This window comes from Camelus bactrianus, chromosome 4, assembly GCF_048773025.1.
Source record: "Camelus bactrianus isolate YW-2024 breed Bactrian camel chromosome 4, ASM4877302v1, whole genome shotgun sequence".
In the NCBI taxonomy this organism is placed as follows: domain Eukaryota; kingdom Metazoa; phylum Chordata; class Mammalia; order Artiodactyla; family Camelidae; genus Camelus; species Camelus bactrianus.
In genome coordinates this window covers 53,081,668-53,103,100 of record NC_133542.1, presented here as the reverse complement: position 1 = coordinate 53,103,100, position 21,433 = coordinate 53,081,668, and the positions used below count along the sequence as shown (strand labels likewise).

Below are 21,433 nucleotides of genomic sequence, written 5' to 3'. Positions count from 1 at the left end.
CAGGGCCCCCTGGTGATGAAACACAAATTAAAGCTTGAGAAGCACTGACCTAGACACCCAGGCAGGTGAACCTCGTGCCTGAGACAGTCGGCGAGTGCCTGGTTACAGCACTCACAGGCAGGCCACGGTTCCTTGGAGACCTTAGCTTCCGTGTACATAGCACACACGTGTCAGATTGGATGGTGCCCTCAGAAGCCAAGGCTGCCTGGTTGTGTGCTTCCCAAAAGAAGCTTTTGGCTCCAGTTCTCACAACAGCGCCTCGTAAAACCTCCCTCCCCTCCGCCCCAGCAAAGGTGGTGGTGGCTGTACCTTGCTCGGTCCCTGACCCATTCTCACCTCCTTCTTTGCCATCAGGAGGACAGTGTTTCTCAGAGCAGTTCTGATGCTGGCCTGGGCAGCGACCATGAAAGTGACACGCTTACCATCGGTAAGGACTCTGGGGTTTCTTATTCAGGTGGTGCCTGAGCTTCCCCCAGCTGGGCAGAGTGGAGGCAGAGGAGGAGAGGTGCAGAGGCTGGTGGCGCTGACTCAAGGTTTGCTGCTGGGCTGGGGCCGGGCGGCTGCGGGAGAGGGTGCAGCTTGGTGGTGGGTTGGCCTGACGCTTGCTGGGGAGCCTGGGGCTTGGTCTGCGAGCTGGCAGGGCCGTGTCCCAGAGAGCTGAGATGATTAGGGGCAGGGATCCCTTAGGGGTGTGGGTCTGACTGGAACCTGGAGACCAGGGATGAGGAGCTGAGGGCTAACCCAATGGGGGAGGGGTTAGGGTTCAGTCTCTAGGGAGGGTGAGAGCCCAGGAGAGGAACAGCCTGCTGGGTTTTCCTCAGGACATGTGTATAGGGGGCCAGTGTCACCAGTAACACATGTGGAACAGAAGCCTTTACCCTGGCATGTCTGCCCAGTCCTGTCAACTGGGTCTTCCCGGGAAGACTTCTCCTTCCATAAACTGATTAACCCTCTACTGAGGTAAATAGAAGGAACCTCCTTTAAAAGGCTAGGGAAGGGTGAAGAAGCTTTTTAAGGTTCCACTGAAGAATCCTAGAGTTTAGGCAATAGACTCCAGGCTTTCAACCTCAAAGTCATCCAGCCAGCTAGCCACCCACCCACCCACCCCCCATGCACTGAGAACCTACCTGGTGCCTGGCTTTGGTGAGACAGAGGTGAGTAAGACTCAGTCGGGAGCTCCCAGGCTAGAGATGAGCACATGGAATGACTTAAGTATCTGAGACAGGTGTAGTGTACGACTGTGGGCTTCTGAGCAGTCAAAGGGAGAAAGTGGGGAGTGGCTGGCCCTTAACATGGGGCCTCTGAGCTGGCTGAACCATACTTGTGCCTTGGTCCCTCCAGATGTCTCTGCCATCTCCAACCTCATCAGGAAGCACGTGGCTGAGGCCCGGCTGGTAGAAGACATCGGGCACGAGCTGACCTACGTGCTGCCCTACGAAGCTGCCAAGGAGGGAGCTTTTGTGGAGCTCTTCCATGAGATTGACGACCGGCTCTCAGACCTGGGCATCTCCAGTTACGGCATCTCAGAGACGACCCTGGAAGAAGTACGTCCAGTGGCTGACTGTCAGAACACGGCAGGGCCAACAGTCCCAAGGCCACAGAGACAGCCTGCATATCCACTGGGAATAGGATTACATGGAACTGGGCACTGAGCCCTTGGGTTGTTGGCATCTGGGTAGTGTTGGTCCCAGTTAACCCTTTAAGGTTATAGTGGGAGATGGTAGGAAGGAACTGTGAGTATTGCTCCCTGGTGTGACTGTGTCAGGACCATGCATAGGAAGTGGCCAACATTTATAGGAAATCTACCTGTGCCATGTGCTAAGCTTGGTGTGTTTTTGTTTTTTTAATCATTGTAACTTCATTTAATCCTCATAACAAGGTGAGAAAGTAGACACTCAGGGATGCTGTGCTAGGATTCAGAATCGGGTTTTGGGCTTCAAAGCCCATTCTCTGTTACCGTGTAGCAATGCCTCTCTTTAGAGAGACCTCAAGGGCTGGAGGAGATATGAAAGTTGTCTGGCCCAGTAGTCCCCAAGTCTGTGCAACAGAACCATCTGAGGGCATTAGTGACAATAAAAATTCCAAGGCTCAGTTCCAGTGTGTTTGAAGTAGAATTCCTGGAGGTGAGGCCTTCATGTCTGTGCTTTTATTGCATGCTTCTTGTAGATCAGAGTTTGGAAATCGTTAGTCTAGTTCAGATTCTCTTCTGATGTTTGAATTCCTGCCATAACATTTCTGGTGATGGGGAACCCCTCCTCTCCAGATCATTCTTCCTTGCATAACTTATCACAGTGCTAGCCTCTTCAAAGATTTGGGGCCGTAGACTTGGAAGAAGCCAGTTGGCTTGTTCCCTGTAGGTTTGGAGCAGATTTCTCCTTCTGCAGTGTCCTAATGCCATAGCTTTAATTTGAAAATGATTGTCTGGATTGATAGCTCTCAGCACTGGGGGAATGTGCTCTGGTACAAGCGGCTTCTCTCCCAAGTGACTCTGACAAAGTGTTATTAATAAACGAGGCTTCAACTTTTTGTCCTGAGAGGCTAGAGTACCATTCAGTCATGTAAGAATCATGGCAGTTGCTTGCTCACAATGTGGTGCTTAACAATATTCTCACTCCTACTTTTCAGATATTTCTCAAGGTGGCTGAAGAGAGTGGGGTGGACGCTGAGACCTCAGGTAACCCTCCCTGGTGGGCCGCTGTCTTAACTCCCAGGGCGTGCCTTTCCCTTTGAGTTGTTTTATAGCATTCTTATTTTTGGTATATAGACTCATTACAGATGGGGAGGGGTAGGTTTTTTTCTTTTTAACAAATAAAATAAAACGTGGGATCCTTCCCTTTTGCCTTCAGATGGCACCTTACCAGCAAGACGAAACAGGAGGGTCTTTGGGGACAAGCAGAGCTGTCTTCGCCCGTTCACTGAAGACGATGCTGTTGATCCAAATGATTCCGACATAGACCCAGGTCTGTTTGGGCAAGATCTGCATTCCGTTGCTTGAAAGTGAATTTCTCTCATCCATTCTTCTCTGGTGTTAGTGTTTGATGCCCTTGAACCAGGATAGTAGATGCCCACGGGGTCCAAAGTGAAGAGAGAGAGAGAAAAGCCACTTTCCCATGTGTACGGCCAAACTTGAAAGAACCTACTCTCACTCTGTCCGCTGTGCTATGATCTGTCTGTCAAGATCCACATCAGAAGATGGCCCCTCAGTCCTCTGAATCCATTTATTATCTTCCCTGTACAGTTGCAGTTTTCTTGCATTCATTAGGTGTTTAATTGTTGAATAAATGTTCTTTGAATGGATGAATGATTTTGAAAGAGAGATGTGAATTTGCTTTTAGCTATTTTAGATGAGTGTGTCCCTCTGTGTGCGGGATGGAGAAGGAGAGGACAGAAAGCAAGCAAATGTTGGTAAGGCGTCAAGCCTGTGCAGTTACAAATCACTTGTTTAAGATGAGGATTTCTGGACAATTTTTAGGAACAGAAACCTTTCTGGCTTTCGCAGTTCCTGTGTGTGTGAGTGCGTGGCTCTTGTGTTCTCCCTGACTTTATACGTTGTCAGTACTTAGATCACAGGAACGTGTCCACCTTTTACCAAAAATGTAATAGATGGGAGACAGATTGTGTTCTCAAGTATGTCAGCCTACGTACATGGCCTGTTTCGTAGAATATTCTTTCATAGAATTATTAGAATACTCATAAGACATTGAGGATGACTTGATTCATCTGAATGGCTTGGTGTAACACCATGATGCGTGAACACATCTCTTCAGTTGTCTCAAGGCTCCTTCATTTTCTGCGTTCGTCAGATAAGAACCCAAAGGCAGAGACGGCTGCTTTTGTGCATTTGGAGTCAGCACTTTTCCTCAGATGTGGATTTATCACGAAGGCCCTTTACTCCTTTACTTATACCTTCAAAGTCTCTAAGGTGGTTGCTGACGATGCTGGAGGGAGGAGCATGGGACATCAGAAATGCCTGCTACAGTAGATGACCTTCATTGTTGGCTTTCTGCAGAATCCAGAGAAACAGACCTGCTCAGTGGGATGGATGGCAAAGGCTCCTACCAGGTGAAGGGCTGGAAACTCACACAGCAACAGTTTGTGGCCCTTTTGTGGAAAAGGTTGCTGATTGCCAGACGGAGTCGGAAGGGATTCTTTGCTCAGGTGAGAAGTGCTGTTCAGGCCAAGGACTCTGGCTTCCTTGGTGGGCTGCAGGCTCCTTGCCCAGGAAAGGTGGGATAGCATCGTGGTTATGAGATAGACACTGGAGCCAGAGTATCTGCATTTCAGTCCCAGTTCTTCTTGTTGTACTCGTAGATCTGTTGACAAATTACTTCTCTGTGCCCCAATCTCCTTATCTGTAAAATGGGGATAATAATAGTACCTATGGCAGAACTGTTACAAAGATTAAAATGAGTAAGTGGTTACAGTGGGTCCCCTATTAGCAATTACTGTGTTAGTTTTACCATAGAGCAGAGCAGAACAAGGGAAAGTTTAGGAAAACTCACTAGGCACATTAAACTTTCATAACTTCAGCGATGATATGCCCAGATGCACTCGACTTCTGAACTTAACAGAAACTTGATTTTTCTCCAAGTTGATGTTTAACTGCAAACTGATAGAAAGATAACCAGGGGTCAGAAAAAAAAAAAAAGGTAACCAGAGAAAACTCATTACACTCTTGCCTGGCATGTCAGTGTTTGCATGCTAACTTGCTTAGGAGGGATGAAATTATCCCAGTCTATAAAATTGAGACGCATAAAGAAAGAAGTTACAGAGATTCTTCCCTGCAGACTGGATGGGTAATGCAAAGAATATGTGTTTGGAGCATACAGACTTAGATTTGAATTCTGGTTCTGCTACTTACTAGCTGTGTGACCTTGAGCAAATTACTTAGTCTCTCTGAGCCTCAGTTACCTAGTTTCTTAATTGGTGATAATGATACTACTCCTGAGGGTTGTAATAATCATTAACTGAGATAATGCTCATATAATATTTTCCCATGGAATTGATCACTCAGTAATTAATTTTCTGCACTGAAACTCGAGAACATTAGAACCAGAGGCATTATTTGAGTTAGTTCTTTAAGGATAAATTTCTCAGGGATAAATGGAAGGAGCTCGGAGTTTACTTATAGTGTGTACAAGTCATTGTTTTCGGAGAAGGTACAAGAGTCAAGTTTAAGGTGGCTCAATAAGGTTTTAGATCATTATGCTTTGAGGCCATCTGGTGGAGAAACAGGCTGCTGTTCCCATCCAGTGGCGAGAGTGCTAGAGAGTGGTTTTATCAGAGTATGGGATCTGAATGGGTCATCTAGTCTGTCTGCAGACTACAAATGACAAAACTGAGGCCGTGGATACAGTTGTGGTAGAGACAGAGCCGAGCGGCAGGCCTTCCGGCCTCTGGTCCTGGCTGGTGCTCCCAGCTCTCCTCTGAGCTGCCCTGCACTCATGGCCCAGTGTGGCCTTTCTCAGGTTTTCAGGGAGAAGAGGCACCCAGTGTTCTGAGGTACTCTGATGTGTGACCACTGTTTACTCTTTAAAGAGCTCAAGTTCTCAGCTTGCTGCCCCTGCCAGGTGGCCACAGCCTCTGGCCTTTTGTTGCGAGCTTCCAGAAATGCCCTGGAGGGAAGAGGTTGAGATTTCGGTCTCCATTGCTTCCCAGCCTGCCAAGAATGCCTTCGTGGAGCTGGGCCCTGTAGGCATCCGAGTGCTGGCTGGTCTGGGAGGCTGGCATGGCCCACGGCCTTCCTTCTGACCCTTGCCCTTCTCCTGCGATTTCTCTCTCCCCTTACCTCCTGGTAATAGATTGTCCTGCCAGCTGTGTTTGTCTGCATTGCCCTGGTGTTCAGCTTGATTGTGCCGCCCTTTGGCAAGTACCCCAGCCTGGAACTTCAGCCCTGGATGTACAACGAACAGTACACATTTGTCAGGTATGTGTTTGCCTTTCACGCCCAAGGAGAGAGGAGAGCTCAGGCAGATCCGGTGTTGACTGTGCTGAGGGCCAGGCGGAGGGAGACTCAAGAATTACATAGGGGCATGAATTTTATCAGCTGTGGCTAAAGCCCTCACATAAACTCATATTAGACGCAGGAATCGCAGCGAACCAAACCTAAAATAATAGGCCAGTCCTCTTCTGCATTTGAACTCCTTTCCTCTTTATAGGCTGTTGTCAGGAACAGCCAGTCATACGTGCTTCATGTAAATAATCTCCCCTTGCAAAAAAGTCTCTGATCAAGCTGTAATGTATTTGGATTTTCATAGCTGTGTTTTTATTTGCTAGTTGAACACAGGGATTCCATACACTGTCAGAGCATTGCACCTCCAGGTTCTTGTTTTCTGCATGGTGCAGTTTGCATGTTCATTATTTACTTTTTAAGTTGTAGAACTGTTTGTTCTCTAGACAAAAATACCAGCTACTCTATAACAATCCAGCACTTCAAACAAAGGACAAAGAAATTACTCCACCTTGCTATGCTGGAATTTTCTTCAGTCCTGTAGTATTTGCAGACCGTTTGATGGGGGAAGTGTGCCAGTGATGTCAAAGGGGACCTCTAATAAAAAAAAAAAAGAGGAAGAAAGAAAAGCAATATAAACATGTGAATCAGTCTTCTTCTCTAACCCCACGTTTCCTTCCTATTTAGTGCAGGTTTCCTTTCTTCTTTCCTTTCCCAGCTGCTGACCTTCTGTTGTCCGGGGCTGTGGAACATGGTCTTGTTTTGTGTTTGTAACCTGAGCCCATCATGGTTTGTGTTTTCCAGTTGTCCGTGTAAACATTCAGCCAATAAAATCTGTGTGTCCTTTCCTAGAAAATCCTGGTTGTCTATGCTTGATGGATAATTGTGAAAGTACTTTTGAAATAACCAATCTTAAATGAACTCATGTACTTCACATTAAAACATATACGTAGATGTGTATAGGTATGTGGGTGTGTGTGTACATCTGTGCACACACACACATGCACCCACACCTCCATACGTGTAACTTACTTACACAAGCTCCTCTTTGAAGTGCTGTCTGTTACCTTGATGCCAAATCGACGGCCAGAGGCTGAGTTCCTTGTGGTTGGGTTCTGGATTTTATTCATTTCTGTTCTAAGAGCTTGGCACACAGGAAGCACTTAATATTAAGTGACTAATTAAAAAAAAACAAAACACTTTTCCTCCTTCTGATTCGTGGAATCGCTGAGCTGGCTGCCTCTCATGTTCCCACAGTAATGATGCACCTGAGGATGTGAACACCCAGGAACTCTTGAACGCTCTCACCAGAAAGCCTGGCTTCGGGACCCGATGTATGGAAGGAAACCCTATCCCGTGAGTGCCACTGAGCTGGGAGCCCCTCCGCGGCTGGCTTCTCGTGCTTGTCCCCTGGTTCAATGTCTGCCCTGTGTTTGTCAGCTGTATGCCACATTGTGGCTGCCATCATGGGCCCTTTGAATCACTTTTTATTTAAAAAAAAGCAACAATGATCTAATCAGACCACCTAGGCACAGACGTAACAGATGAGTAGAGTCTTCTAATGTCCTGAGAGGCAAATCACTGTAGTTGTTTGTTTGCTGCTTCAGAAATTAATATTTAATTTAAGGAGCACTTTATACTGATCCTTTCCCCCAACTCCTGTACCCACTTGTGGAGACAGGCCCCCATTATGTGTAATTTGCAGTCTTACTTGCCAGCTGTTTCACTCTAACAATCTGAGAAGATGACATTGTTTTTATAAAAAGGGATATTTTCTTCTTTTAGAGTTACATAATTTTTATCTATCACATTCTCCTTCACAATCCTTTTTAAAATAGTAAGCAATGTCTACATAAATTTAGCAAAACAGCCATATGCCTCTAAGTGTGTGTGGCGGGGAGCTATGTCCGAAGATCTCTGTGAGTGAGGACAGCGGGAGGAGGTGAGGAGCTTCTGAGAGAGCCCAGCTGCGGTGGAGGGGGTTCAAGTCTCCAGGCTCAGGTAGAATTTGCACTTGAGGTTGTTAACCGCAGACTGAGTGTGGGAAGGTGTAGGAAAGACTGGAGAAGGCCTGACTGGAATCCCAGGTTTGAAAGGGAAGACAGTGCAGATGACAGACCAGTGAGCGTGATACTGAGTGTGCAAGGTTTTAGAGCAGATTTCTAAACAGACAGCTATTATGTGCTTGCTAGCTCTTCTTGCCTGGATACTTACTGAACCTTCATGAGAACTTAATATTTAGTAAGTAGTAAATCCTGGCAGTCAATATCAGTTCCTAAAGAGCAAGATGACCCATGTGGAGAAGGACAGAGATGTCACAAGACTTTTGATGAGGTGCTGCTTGAAAGTTTTGTAGGCGAGATAGAAGAATGAGAGGAGATGGTACAGAGGTGGGTGGATTCATCACCTGCCTGCGGAACAGCACGGACTCTAGATGGATGCCAGTCTAGCAAGGAGCTGGAGGGGCCGGGTCTGCAGCGAGGGCCAGCCTACAGAGACAGAAGAGGTGAGGCCTTGGCATCTGAGGCTCCCAGCCTGGAGGCAGAGCGCCCCTGAAGGGTTCCAGGGGCCGTCTGATGCAAGGGCCCCACTCTGGAGACTTGTAGGTTTTTCAGAAAGTAGTGGAACTAAGGGAAGTTCGGGAATTTAACCTGGTCTTAGCCAGTCACCTTGTGAAGTTTTTAGAGTGTGAGCTTCAGGACAGCACCATCATAGTGGGACTTTTCATTTAGTCCGCAAGCTTACAGAGACAGCTAGAGAGCAAGCCATGAAACTGTCCGTTTGATACAAGAATAATGTAAGGACCGTGGCTCCGCTTTACACTGTAGGATTGTGAAACTGTGAGGGATGCTAGAAATGCCTTGTTGAAATATGACTTCTTGAAACAAGTCTTTTTATCCTTTTGTTTTGCTAGTGGAGAAAATAGACCCTGAGAAGGCAGGTGACTTATCAATGGGCTCAAGTAACCCAGAGCCCACGTTGGACATGGGGCCTTGCCTTTAGTTACTGGGGATGCTGCAGGCAGCCTGGCTCTTATGTACTGACAGTTCTCACCCCCAGCCACCCCCTAATTCTCTCTTTGTTTTAAAACATAAGGGGAGTCCTGCCGTTCTCTACCAGTTTTCGGCACATTGAGGATAAAATGCAGACTCCTTGTCAAGCCTATGGCATCTGTCTGGCTCCCGCCTCCACCTCCTCCTTGTCTCCCATCCCCCTTCCTTGTAACCACCCTGCCTCCCCAGCCACACTGCCCTCCTGCTGCCCCTTGGACATAGAACATATGGGACCTTGTCACCTGTGCTCTGTTGCTTCTGCTTGTAAAGTTCTTCCCCCCGTCCCTGCCTGGCTTGCTCTCTTTCATCGTTAGGTTTTGGTGGAAGTACATGACCTCTCCAGTGGTCCTTTCTCACCAGTCACTCTCCCTTTATTTTGCTTCACTTGTGGTCATCTAAGATGATATTATTTAATTGCTTGTCATCTCACTCTTTCATGGGAACATGAACTCTGTGAAGGCAGAGGCTTTGTCTCTCCACCCCAGGCTCTCAGACATGCAGGACAGAGTTTGGCATATTGTAGATGCCTGATGAGTGTTCACTGAGTGAACACAGGGGCAAGCGAGTGAAGGCTGGGGAGTGGATGGACTTGAGTTCCGAATACGAGCATTTAGGTCCCCTTTGTGTTCCATCGCCCTTAACTGTGAAATGAGTTCGCAGCTTATAAGACTACGGTGTGTGTTGAGGGGGTGGAGGTGGAATCAGATAACCAAATGTGTTGATCCGTCCTGTGCTCTGAGGCCTCAGGAGAGGCCAGCCCCTCCTGGATGATCCTACCCTCCATGTCCTCCCTCTGCAGAGACATGCCCTGCTTGGTGGGGGAGGAGGAGTGGAACACCGCCCCAGTTCCCCAGACCATCACAGACCTCTTCCAAAACGGGAACTGGACCATGGAGAACCCCTCACCTGCCTGCCAGTGTAGCAGCGACAAAATCAAGAAGATGTTGCCCGTGTGTCCCTTGGGGGCCGGGGGGCTGCCTCCTCCACAGGTGAGTCACTCTCAGGGTGTGACTGAGCAGCTGGGGGTGCAAGGTGAGCTGGGGAGCTTCTGCTTGGGAAGAGGAGTGGATGATATATTTTGAAGTCAGCCTAGGCTCCTTACTTGTCCAAGATACAAGCAGAACACAACACTGTGGATCAGTGGGCTGTGGAAGACATGCTGTGGCCTCTCCCACAGTGGTGGTGTCCCAGGACAGACTGTCACAGGCCCAGCGTCATCCCTGGCTCTGCCACAGATGAGCTGGTGCCCTTGGACAGGTCACTCTGAGTTCCTGGGCCTGTTTCCTCACCTCTGAGTTGGGGAGGCTGGCCCGTAAAATTTCTGTGAGTCTGATAGCTCTGACGTCCTCTGGGATGCTGAATGAAGTAAACAATTCTGAGCCAGTTTTTTTCTGAGCAGAATTTCAGGAAGAGGCTTGCTTGTAATGTTTGTCTGCTGCCTTCTCAGCATCTAGGTTGCAGGATAAGGGCCAGCAATTTTAAATGGTGTTGAAAACTTGAAAGAAGTCCTGGTTACCTTCCCTGAAAATATCAGCTTATCTCTTCATCAGTGTATTTCATTGTTCATCTCATGAACAAAAGAATTCATGAGGCATAGTCAATGATGCTGTTCCCTAAAAACCTTTTGTGACCATAAAGAATCATCCTTTGCAGTCTGTGGTTAATCATTCAGAATAATTTCCTGGAATTCACCTTGGCTTGGCATAAGTGAATGGCCAATACTGCAGACAGAGGGGACCATGCCTTGGTGGCTGGCTGATGGCAGTGTCTGGGCCCTGTGGGCGGGGTCTGGTCACACGGTGGTGCATGTTGGAGGGACATGTGTCATTGTTGTCCTTGACTTGGTTTCTGTCCCATTTCTGGTCCATAAAGACACATGTGCTTGGTTTTTCTGTGATAACAGAGAAAACAGAATACTGCGGACACCCTTCAGAACCTGACAGGAAGAAACATTTCGGATTATCTGGTGAAGACGTATGTGCAGATCATAGCCAAAAGGTCATTATTTACTAAACTTGGCCCTTGCTCTGTCGTTACTGATCAGAGGAATTAAAGGTCTAAACAAAGAGATTGAATAGTGGGGTGGAGGACATCACATTTTAGCCTGATACTGTCTTTTGGAAGCCGTAGGTTGTATAAAATGATAACAGCGTTGCTCTTATTAGTTTGTTGTGAGGATTAAATGAAACATTATGTGTAAAGTACCCCTCATGGATGGAATGAATGATAACGTGTGGCAGACAGAGAGAGCCCTGGGCTGACTCAGTAGCCTTCCGTGGCTGTGGAGCCATGGAGGAGCCACATAGCTTCCTAGGGCATCATCACATGGTGTTGAGTACCTTAGTGCCCCCTTACCTACGATTTAGCTTTCTGCATTTTCAGTTACCCAGAGCCAACCATGGTCCAAAAAACACTAAATGGAAAATTCTAGAAACAGACAATTCCTAGGTTTTCAACTGCATGTTGTTCTGAGCAGGGTGATGAAATCTCTCACCATCCCACCAAGGATGGGGATCGTCCCTTTGTCCAGTGTATCCAGGCCATAAATGCCACCAGCCCTAGCCGTCTCAGTTATCAGATCAGCTGTTGCAGTGTTCCAATACTTGTGTTCAAATAACCCTTATTTTGCATAATAACAGCCCTACTGACCTTCAAAGAAGTTGATGAGATATAGGAAAAAATACTGTATGTAGGGTCTTGGAATGCATCCCCCACGATTAAGGGGGAACTGCTATACTTAGCTGGTGCTCAGGAAAATATTTGTCCTGGTCTCCTTCCTATCAGCTTGGTTAGTTGATCCCCTAAGTTAAGAGTTCTCAGTGACTTTTAATAATAAAGGTATGCTTGAATGACAGTTACTGTGAGTTTCTAAGAAAGAGGCAGAACCTCTCCATATGTCATCTGTAATTGAACTATTACTTTCAATTATAAAGTTTCTAGTTTTGGTCACATGTTTGTTGGTTTTTGAATTGTTTTTAATACAAAACATGATTCTCATATAAATAAGGTTTTAAGATGGGGAGAAGAAAAGACATGCCCATTAGGGCTTCTTTCCATTGGCAAAACCCTACAACGCCAGCCGGATCGTAGAGTTACTTCTGTCCCTTGGTTGTCTCCTCAAGTAGATATCTACTCCTTTTGTATTGTCAGGAATAGGACCAGTGTTTCTTTGGACTGATCTCTGGTTTCTTTGTCTTTGGCCTTCTGCAGCTTAAAGAACAAGATCTGGGTGAATGAGTTTAGGTAAGTTGACCTCTCTGCATTCTTTTAGTCTTCCCTGACTTCTGAAGTTCAGGAGGATGATTTTGATACAGGTTTCCTAGATCCTGAGAAGTTGTTGGTTTAGGGCTTGTTTTGCCCTTAGCATATCTGCTCAGTGCCCAGCTGATAATTCAGTCCTTTGAAATATTTGGCATAGTGATCTGCTGGAGGAGGTTCAGAAGTTCCTTGCAGGTCTCTAGGGATTTAACAGGAAACACAGTGTTCTGAGGGGAGTACCTATGCTAGCTAAACTTAGTCAGTCAGATTCCTAAGAGGTCCTAGGGACTTGAGGACTGTTTTTCAGGCTTTTGGAATAACCAAGAAGGTCTTGAATGAAATAAGAGGCATCAAAACCTTCTGTTTTCACTGTATTTCAACTCATTTATTCATCTTAGTTTTTTTTTTTAACAGTATTTCTATTAGAAAATAAAAGTAGAATTCCATCAGGATAGCAGGAATCATTTTCTCCTCTCCTGCAGTCAGGCTCTCTCCTCCCCCATGCCCACCCCTGCCCATATCTGAGTTTTGAAGGAACAGATGGAACCGGGGAAGAAAAGAAGGAGGAGGAAGGATCTTTGAGGCCAGTCATTTCTCATAAGAAATGAGATACCTCACGTGGCTGCCTCAAAACCTGGCTCTGGCACTGCCCCCCACCTTTCTTCTTTACCTGTTCCCCAGGAGCCAGGACCTATTAAGGAACTCAGAGCAGAGCAGATGCAGGACCCTATCATGGTCCCCTGCTAAGAAAGAGCCACAACCTGTCTGTAGCCTGCCCTGGCCTCTCTGGTCAGTGTCCCTCACTGCTTATCCTGACTCTCCATCTGCTTGCCTCGAGACCCAAGTTCAAGGCCCGAGACACCAGGGTGGGAGTCGCATCTGAGAGATGAAGCAGCATTCTTTTCTCAATATGTCAGATGGCTCGCTCTGTATATAATCAGACCCAGGCCTCTCCCATTTGGGCAGGAGCCATAAGAGTTAAGAGATCACCAGAATCCATTAGAGGAGGCCAAGGTGAAACTCAGAGTCTAACTTTGGTCCTGCTTTAAGTAGATAGTGCGTCTAAATGAAGCATTACATACTTACGTGGTGTCTGCGGCTGAGTGATGTTGTGCCCCACACTGTCTGTGTTTTAATGTCAGCCTGTTCTTTTAGGTACGGTGGGTTCTCCCTAGGTGCCAGCAATTCTCAGCCACTTCCTCCAAGTCAAGAAGTTAATGATGCCATCAAGCAAATGAAGAAACACTTGCAGGTGGCCAAGGTATAGTATCCATCCCAAAACGTGTCCGAAATGAGTTGCTAGTACATAAGAGTAGTTGGCAGGTAAATCTGATCACCTGGCAGCTTATTGTTGAAGACTTCTGAATACAAAACTATCACTGGCATTTAGCTCAGCCAAGACTGAGCTACTCAGTGTGTGTTTAATATTGGAAAGTGCAGATCAAAACCAAATTGAAGATTTATATGTGGAGAAATACAAAACACTGACTAAGGAAATTAGAGATAACTTAAAGAAATGGAAAGATATGCCATGTTCTTGGATTGGAAGAATTAATATTGTTAAAATGGCCATACTAGCCAAAGCAATCTACAGATTTATTGTGATCCCTGTCAAATTACCCAGGTCATTTTTCACAGAACTAGACCAAATAATCCTAAAATTTATATGGAATCACAAAAGACCCAGAATTGCCAAAGCAAAACTGCAGAAAAAGAATGAAGCTGGAGGAATAACCCTCCCAGACTTCAGACAATACTACAGAGCTACAGTAATTAAAACAGCATGGTATTGGTACAAAAACAGACATATGGGTCAATGGAACAGAATAGAGAGCCCAGAAATAAACCCACAAACTTTTGGTCAATTAATCTTTGACAATGGAGGCAAGAACATACAATGGAGTAAAGACAGTCTCTTCAGAAAATGGTGTTGGGAAAACTGGATAGCTGCATGTAAATCAGTGAAGTTAGAACACTCCCTCACACCAGACACAAAAAGACTTAAACATAAGACAAGGCACTATAAACCTCTTAGAAGAAAACATAGGCAAAACATTATCTGACATAAATCTCAACAATGTTCTCCTAGGGCAGTCTACCCAGGCAATAGAAATAAAAGCAAAAATAAACAAATGGGACCAAATTACTCTTAAAAGCTTTTGCACAGCAAAGGAAACCATAAGCAAAACAAAAAGACAACCTACGGAATGGGAGAAAATATTTACAAACGATGAGACTGTCAAGGGCTTTAATTTCCAGAATATATAAACAGCTCATACAACTTAATAAGACAAAAACAAACAACCCAATCCAAAAATGGGCAGAAGACCTAAACAAGCAGTTCTCCAAAGGAGACATACAAATGGCCAGTAGGCACATCAGTATCACTAATTATCAGAGAAATGCAAATAAAAACTGCAATGAGATATCACCTCACATCAGTCAGAATGGCCATCATTCAAAAATCCTCAGATGATAAATGCTGGAGAGGGTGTGGAGAAAAGGGAACCGTCTTACATTGTTGGTGAGAGTGTAGTTTGGTGCAGCCATTACAGAAAACGGTATGGAGATTCCTCAAAAGACTGCAAATAGACTTACCATATGATCCAGCAATCCCACTCCTGGGCATATATCCAGAGGGAACCTTAATTCAAAAAGATACATGTACCCCAGTGTTCAGAGCAGCACTATTTACAATAGCCAAGACATGGAAACAACCTAAATGTCCACCGACAGATGGCTGGATAAAGAAGTTGTGTTATATTTATACAATGAAATACTACTCAGCCATAAAAAATAATAAAATAATGCCATCTGCAGCAACATGGGTGGACCTGGAGATTGTCATTCTAAGTGAAGTAAGCCAGAAAGAGAAAGAAAAATACCATAGATATCACTCATATGTGGAATCTTAAAAAAAAAAAAAAAGACTAACTTATTTACAAAACAGAAACAGATGTAGAAAACAAACTTACGGTTATCAGTGGGAGATGGGTGTGGGAAGGGATAAATTGAAAGTTCGAGATTTGCAGATAGTAACTAATGTATATAAAATAGATGAACAAGTTCATACTGTATAGCATGAGGAACTATATTCAATATCTTGTAGTAACTTATGGTGAAAAAGAATATGAAAGCGAATATATGTATGTTCATGTATGACTGAAACATTATGCTATACACCAGAAATTGACACAACATTGTAAACTGACTATACTTCAATAAAAAAATGTAGAGAGAAGAAAAATTCAATAGAGAAAAAAAACGAAATTTAAACATGTAACATCTCTCAGAATAAACTGGGTTTATAAGTGTAGCCAGTGGGTAAATAAACTGGACATGGAACCTACTTTTCTAAAACAATCATTGGTTAAACAGGAAGTGAATCATTTTCTTAAGCTGGTAGTTAATAAGCACTCACTTCATTTATCTGTATCCCAAAGTTCCCATTTCTAAGTCTGAATTGAGGGAGTCAGATGATACGGATTCCAGGGTCACAGACAGTAGTGATCGTCCTAGAGCCTCTGTCTCTGCCCTTGAGTCTCAGACCCCATGAGTTTGACACCTCTGCCCATTGAGTGTAGTTTTGGGCCTTAGGATTAAGTCAGGGGAACACAGTGAAGAATCCTCACTTCCAGTAATAGACACCTGCATCCTAGGACTTTGAGTTACAGGATTAATCCTTGTTCCTTTAAGACTTGTGGCTCGTGGCAGCATCAGTGCTTCAGATGTCTGGTCACTCGTTTCCTAGGAGCCATTTATTCAGTGGCTCCCAGTGTCATTTCAGTGAAGGAGGCGGTGGTGGTGTTGCCCTTCACAAGGCTGTCCTGTGGTCCAGACTGCAGACTTCCTGTTGCCCTCCCCTTGTGATCCATCTGACTGAAGCAGGTTTCTTTTGTTCACAGGACAGTTCTGCAGATCGATTCCTCAGCAGCTTGGGAAGGTTCATGACAGGACTGGACACGAAAAATAACGTCAAGGTAAAGCCCTTTGTTCCAATATCTTCTTGGTGCACCATCATCCTGATGTTCCCCGGAATACTTCCAGCTCATGAGAAGGTTGATTCATGACAGAAAAGACAAGTCTGGTAATTTTACTGGGGAGGCTACACGGTATAATGATGAAGAGAATTTGCTTTGCTGCCAGTCACACCAGGTGAACCATTATGAACCTGAACAAGTTACTTAAGCTTTCTAAGCCTCGGTTTCCTAATCTATCAACTAGAGACAGTAAGCATGGTCACCTCAAAGCTGTGGTGAGGCTTAAGTGGGTTAAAGATGGTCAGCATGGTGCCTGGCCACATGGTCAGTGCCAGGCACACCCCGGCTGCTGTCCGATGTCCTCTCTTGCCATGTTCTCTGACGTGCTTTGTCGTGGGGTGTGACTGGGATTTCTGTAGTTGACGTGCATGTTGTGTGTGTGCACCTCTCTCTGGGAGCAGGGTTTGGGAATAGTACCATGTACCGGGTATGTCTTATTTCAGGTGTGGTTCAATAACAAGGGCTGGCACGCCATCAGCTCGTTCCTGAATGTCATCAACAACGCCATTCTCCGGGCGAACCTGCAGAAGGGAGAGAATCCAAGCCAGTACGGGATCACGGCTTTTAATCACCCCCTGAATCTCACCAAGCAGCAGCTCTCGGAAGTGGCTCTGTAAGTGTGGCTGTGTCTGAGCAGATGTGGTGGGGAGAGGAGGGTATTTGGAGGGCCCTGGAGCAGAGGAAGGAAGGAGGAAGCTGACTGTAGAGTAACAGCTGGGGACACAGTTTCATCATGGTGTGTCTGCGGTGGTCCAAGCTCTGGACAGGGATTGATCATTTTATGAATTGGCTGGGCAGGGATTAAACTGCAGAAGATAAATGACACATACATAAAAGTCATTATTTAGTGAATTCATATGAAGTTACATTGTTAATAAAATCCTAAAATATTTTAACTCCCCCTTAACACAGTGTTGAATAAAAAATCAATTGCATTTGTTTTAAAACAACTGTTTTTAAACTAGGTGAAACACATTTATATCAGCTTGTGTGTTTAATTTCTGCAGATAGAGAGAGAGAGTTAAAGCCAGAATGATCTAGTTTAGAGGGTATAGTCTTTGAATCATAGAGGATCTGGGTTTGAATCTGGTTTCCAAACTTTCTAGATGTGTGATGTTAAATGAGGCAATTCATGTAAATTGCCAAGTCTGACATGTAGTTGATATTCAACACGTTAGGTTCTTTCTTGTCTGTGGAGTGTGGCACCGTTATTATTTCTGCTTCACTTGTATAGAATATCAATATTTGTCACTAGGATCTTTAAACCAAGCCTACATAAAATTTATATAGAGAAATAGTTTATATTATACCGCATTTAATGGGCTCATAAGACTATTCTCATATAAGAACCTGATAGAATTTTTGTATGTGTTAGATTGATGTACCACATGCTTTTGTTGTGAAACTTGTTTATGGCCAGAAATTTGTGCCTGAACAGTTTCACACTAATATTTCTCCTTAATTTTGTTTTCAAGCTACACTAGTCCTTTATGTGTGAAAATTTACAACTTGCTGCTCATAGAAGGTCAAGAATGGTAGAACAAAGTAAATGCCATTGGGCTGCTCTTTGATGTCCTTTAATGGTTCCATTATGGCCATGGACTCTTTTTGACCTCAGTGGAGTCAGTTTTGCATTTGAATTATTAGGTTTTTTTTTTCTTTACTTAAAAAATAATCATCTTTAACCCTGAATAAAATATACGTGGTGAAAAGATTTTTCCCTTGGGCTGTGCTTCAGATATCTGTGTGTGTGTATCCCCTCCTGACTGAGTCCTCAGCTGCACCATCTGTCTTTTTTCAGGATGACCACATCAGTGGATGTCCTCGTGTCCATCTGTGTCATCTTCGCGATGTCCTTCGTCCCAGCCAGCTTTGTCGTGTTCCTGATTCAGGAGCGAGTCAGCAAAGCGAAGCACCTGCAGTTCATCAGTGGAGTGAAGCCCGTCATCTACTGGCTCTCCAATTTTGTCTGGGACATGGTAAGAACTCCAGTCTGCTTCTGCTTTATAAATCTCCATCAGGGCTCTGGATGGGGTGGAGGAGAGAGCCCCTGGGCATCCCCAGGAAATGTTCTAGCTGGTCTAAAGATGAGCAAAAGAGGAAAAGGCAGAGGCCATTGTACAATGTCATGTCACCAAACATGGCATTAAGCACAGATCTCATCTCACACCAGAGAAAGTCTGTCCACACTGACTTCAGTTAATGCGCACGACCACCACCACCTTCTTCCCTAAGAGACAACTTTTCAAAGAAACAGAGGTGGAAGACTCTTTATCAAAACTCGGAGCCAATGCCTCTAACATGTCTGATAGATTTTAACCTCCAGAGTCAGGGTGTTCTTTGCCTTCCTAGGAACTCAGTCTGTCATTTGAAAACTTTATCCATTTTACCAGAAGCGTATCCATCCGTTGCAAACAGGTTTTCCTGCCACCTTATAGTGAGTATATTGCTTCTGTTTAGATCCATATGGAGGACTTCAAAGAATTCTAAAGTTTTAATTTTTGTAAAATGGAGTTGAAATGTATCTCCCTTTAATTGTAGGCCAACAACGAAAATTTACTTCTCTCCTTGTACAGTCCCTCAGAGGGTTTTTTTTTTTTTTTTGAAGACAATTTTCATGTAACTGAAGTCTTCCCCAGATAAGATGATATGAGAGCACACTTTGCAGTCCCTAAAGCACTACACAGATGTGAATGATGGTGATGGTGATGGCGGTGTGGATGACAGCAAGCCTCTCAGACTTGTCACTGTCCCATCTGATTGCCTCTCTGACGGCCGTGCCCTGTATTGTTAATGTCCCTTCGGAAAAACAAAGCCTAGAATTAACCTTGTGTTCAGGCTGTGGTCTGAGTGGTTACAAGTCTAGAGGGAGTTGATCTTTATCCCATACTTCTATTACTCAGCCTCAAGGGTAATGCATTTTCGAAGTAACACTGTCTTAGCAAACTCAACCTCTATTTCACAGGAATGGATAAATGGGGTCTCTTTCACTCAACACTAATGCAATTGACTTTTTTGAACCCACACTTTCTGTTTACCCCTGTTAAACTGAATTTTATATCATGTCCACTTGTTTTTTTCTTGACCCAGTAATTGCTTTATTGAGTAAACTCATACATACTGAGTGCTCACTGAGTGTGAATTTCTGACTCTGCCAGTCGTCAGAAATTCAGGGATGAAGGATCGAATCCCTAACTCAGGAACATCACTTACCTTCCTGTGTATTATCTACCCCTCCCCACTTTAGGGCCTCTGAAGTTCACTGTAAGTGTGTCTTCATCTAAGTTGTTGAAAAACACAATTAGGTAGGATGGGGCTGAGCTGCAGAATCCTGCGGTCTGAAGCTGCAAATTCTGCTAACAGCTGACAAGCCCACTCCCATCTCCCTGCCTGTGCTTTCTTCCGCCAGCTGTGAATTCTTGTAATTGTCCTGCGGTCAAGTATTTATTTCTGCATTTTAATGCTTGAGACACTGTCAGGACAGACTTTAAAATTAGTCTCAGTGTGATGAAACAGTTCTGACATTCGTGTTCTAAATGCTTACCTCATAAACAGATTACTAGTGAGATTGATCTTGGGCAGACTCTAATATAGCATTAATGATGAAGCAGACGCAATCATCTTGGGGAAGAGTAATGGCAGCTTACTTGCTGCCTATGAAATTGAAATCACTCTGACCAGGAATCCATCCTTCAGTAAGTTTACTGAGTGTGACACCTTGGCTTCTCTGCTGGAAAGACAGAAAGGACATGCAGTTTATAAAATCATTGGAGGGTAAAATCCTTGTCAAAATGCATTGTCCGGTATTTTGATGAATAGTTTCTGTGGCTTCATTAGTTCAAAGTTATTCTTCAATATGTTTATCTGCTGCTTCTTGTCCAATGATGCTGAGGATTTGAGATGTGTTGTGTCTTTGACTTAGGGGTAAACTTGATTTCCTTGTTTCACTTTTAGTGCAACTATGTCGTCCCTGCCACGCTGGTCATTATCATCTTCATCTGCTTCCAGCAGAAGTCCTACGTGTCCTCCACCAACCTGCCTGTGCTCGCTCTCCTACTTTTGCTGTATGGGTAAGGCACCTCTGCGTGGGGCACATGGTGTATCTGGTGTCAGAGCGAAGGCAGGGGACACCCAGTGGACATTTGTCTTTGTGCCCCACCAGGTGGTCCATCACACCTCTTATGTACCCAGCCTCCTTCGTGTTCAAGATCCCTAGCACCGCCTACGTGGTCCTCACCAGCGTGAACCTCTTCATCGGCATCAATGGCAGTGTGGCCACTTTTGTGCTGGAGCTCTTCACCAACAACGTGAGTTCTGCGGAAACAGTGCCTCCTGCTGGGATGGGCATCTCTGGGAGCCAGAGGACAGTGTTCAGTCATGATCTTATTTCTCCCTGCCTGTGGTGTTGATGCCACGGACCACTCTGTCCTTTTGCAGAGTCTGGGTTTGCATAGCACCTCTCACTCCTCCTCTTCCTGACGTGTCTCTGATCAAGCCTTTCAGTTTCCTTTGACAAGTTCTGTATTTCTTTCTGTTTAAGCATTGCTTTTTCCCAGCTTTCTGTCCTCTGCCATCTTGTTTTCCACTTTAGATACTGTCTCTGGGTGATGCCATTCGTTCTGCGAGCTTTTACCCCCACCTCTGTCAGTGTCTTACATTGTTCTCTCTCAGCTCTGTGCCTCGAGCCCCGACTGTTCCCCTGAATTCTAGTCTCACGTTCTCACTTGCCTAGTGGGTGGCTCCGTTTAGATAACTGAAAGATGCCCCAGACTGGCCATGTCCCAGTCATCTTCCCCTCAGAACCCAGTATTTCTCTTGCCATTCCTGTCACACTGGATGGCATGACTGTCCACCCAGTCACTTGGCTGGCAATATTAGAGTCATTTTAAATGTTTTACTTTTGCTAGTTTCTCATTCAGTTGGTTACTTTGCCAGTTCCCCCAATCACAGATCTCTTTAACAGGGTTCCCTGTCCATTCCTGTTGTCATTGCCTTTGTCCAGACACCTTAACTGAGCACACGAGGCCTTTCAGAGAGGTGTACACCCTTCCTGGGCAGTTCCACCACACCCTTACCCCAGGCACTTCAGCTGAGTTGTCTGTTAATCTCTCTGTACTCCTGGAGGCCTGGCT

At 45.1% G+C, this 21,433-nt stretch overlaps 1 protein-coding gene across 4 annotated transcripts in view; it reads left to right on the top strand.

The window, feature by feature from the left end:
• The window catches only part of ABCA1 (ATP binding cassette subfamily A member 1), a 126,866-nt gene that overhangs the window by 91,998 nt on the left and 13,435 nt on the right, over window positions 1-21,433 (top strand). For all 4 annotated transcript variants that reach the window (XM_010952969.3, XM_045515259.2, XM_074361924.1 and 1 more), the window contains 16 exons: window positions 355-427; window positions 1,342-1,544; window positions 2,626-2,674; window positions 2,847-2,960; window positions 4,010-4,158; window positions 5,802-5,926; window positions 7,208-7,306; window positions 9,803-9,992; window positions 10,907-11,001; window positions 12,214-12,246; window positions 13,417-13,522; window positions 16,167-16,241; window positions 16,745-16,914; window positions 18,103-18,280; window positions 20,256-20,371; window positions 20,464-20,608. In XM_010952969.3, coding sequence (XP_010951271.1) covers window positions 355-427; window positions 1,342-1,544; window positions 2,626-2,674; window positions 2,847-2,960; window positions 4,010-4,158; window positions 5,802-5,926; window positions 7,208-7,306; window positions 9,803-9,992; window positions 10,907-11,001; window positions 12,214-12,246; window positions 13,417-13,522; window positions 16,167-16,241; window positions 16,745-16,914; window positions 18,103-18,280; window positions 20,256-20,371; window positions 20,464-20,608 — 1,920 coding nt within the window. The remainder of the gene's footprint in view (window positions 1-354; window positions 428-1,341; window positions 1,545-2,625; window positions 2,675-2,846; window positions 2,961-4,009; window positions 4,159-5,801; window positions 5,927-7,207; window positions 7,307-9,802; window positions 9,993-10,906; window positions 11,002-12,213; window positions 12,247-13,416; window positions 13,523-16,166; window positions 16,242-16,744; window positions 16,915-18,102; window positions 18,281-20,255; window positions 20,372-20,463; window positions 20,609-21,433) is intronic.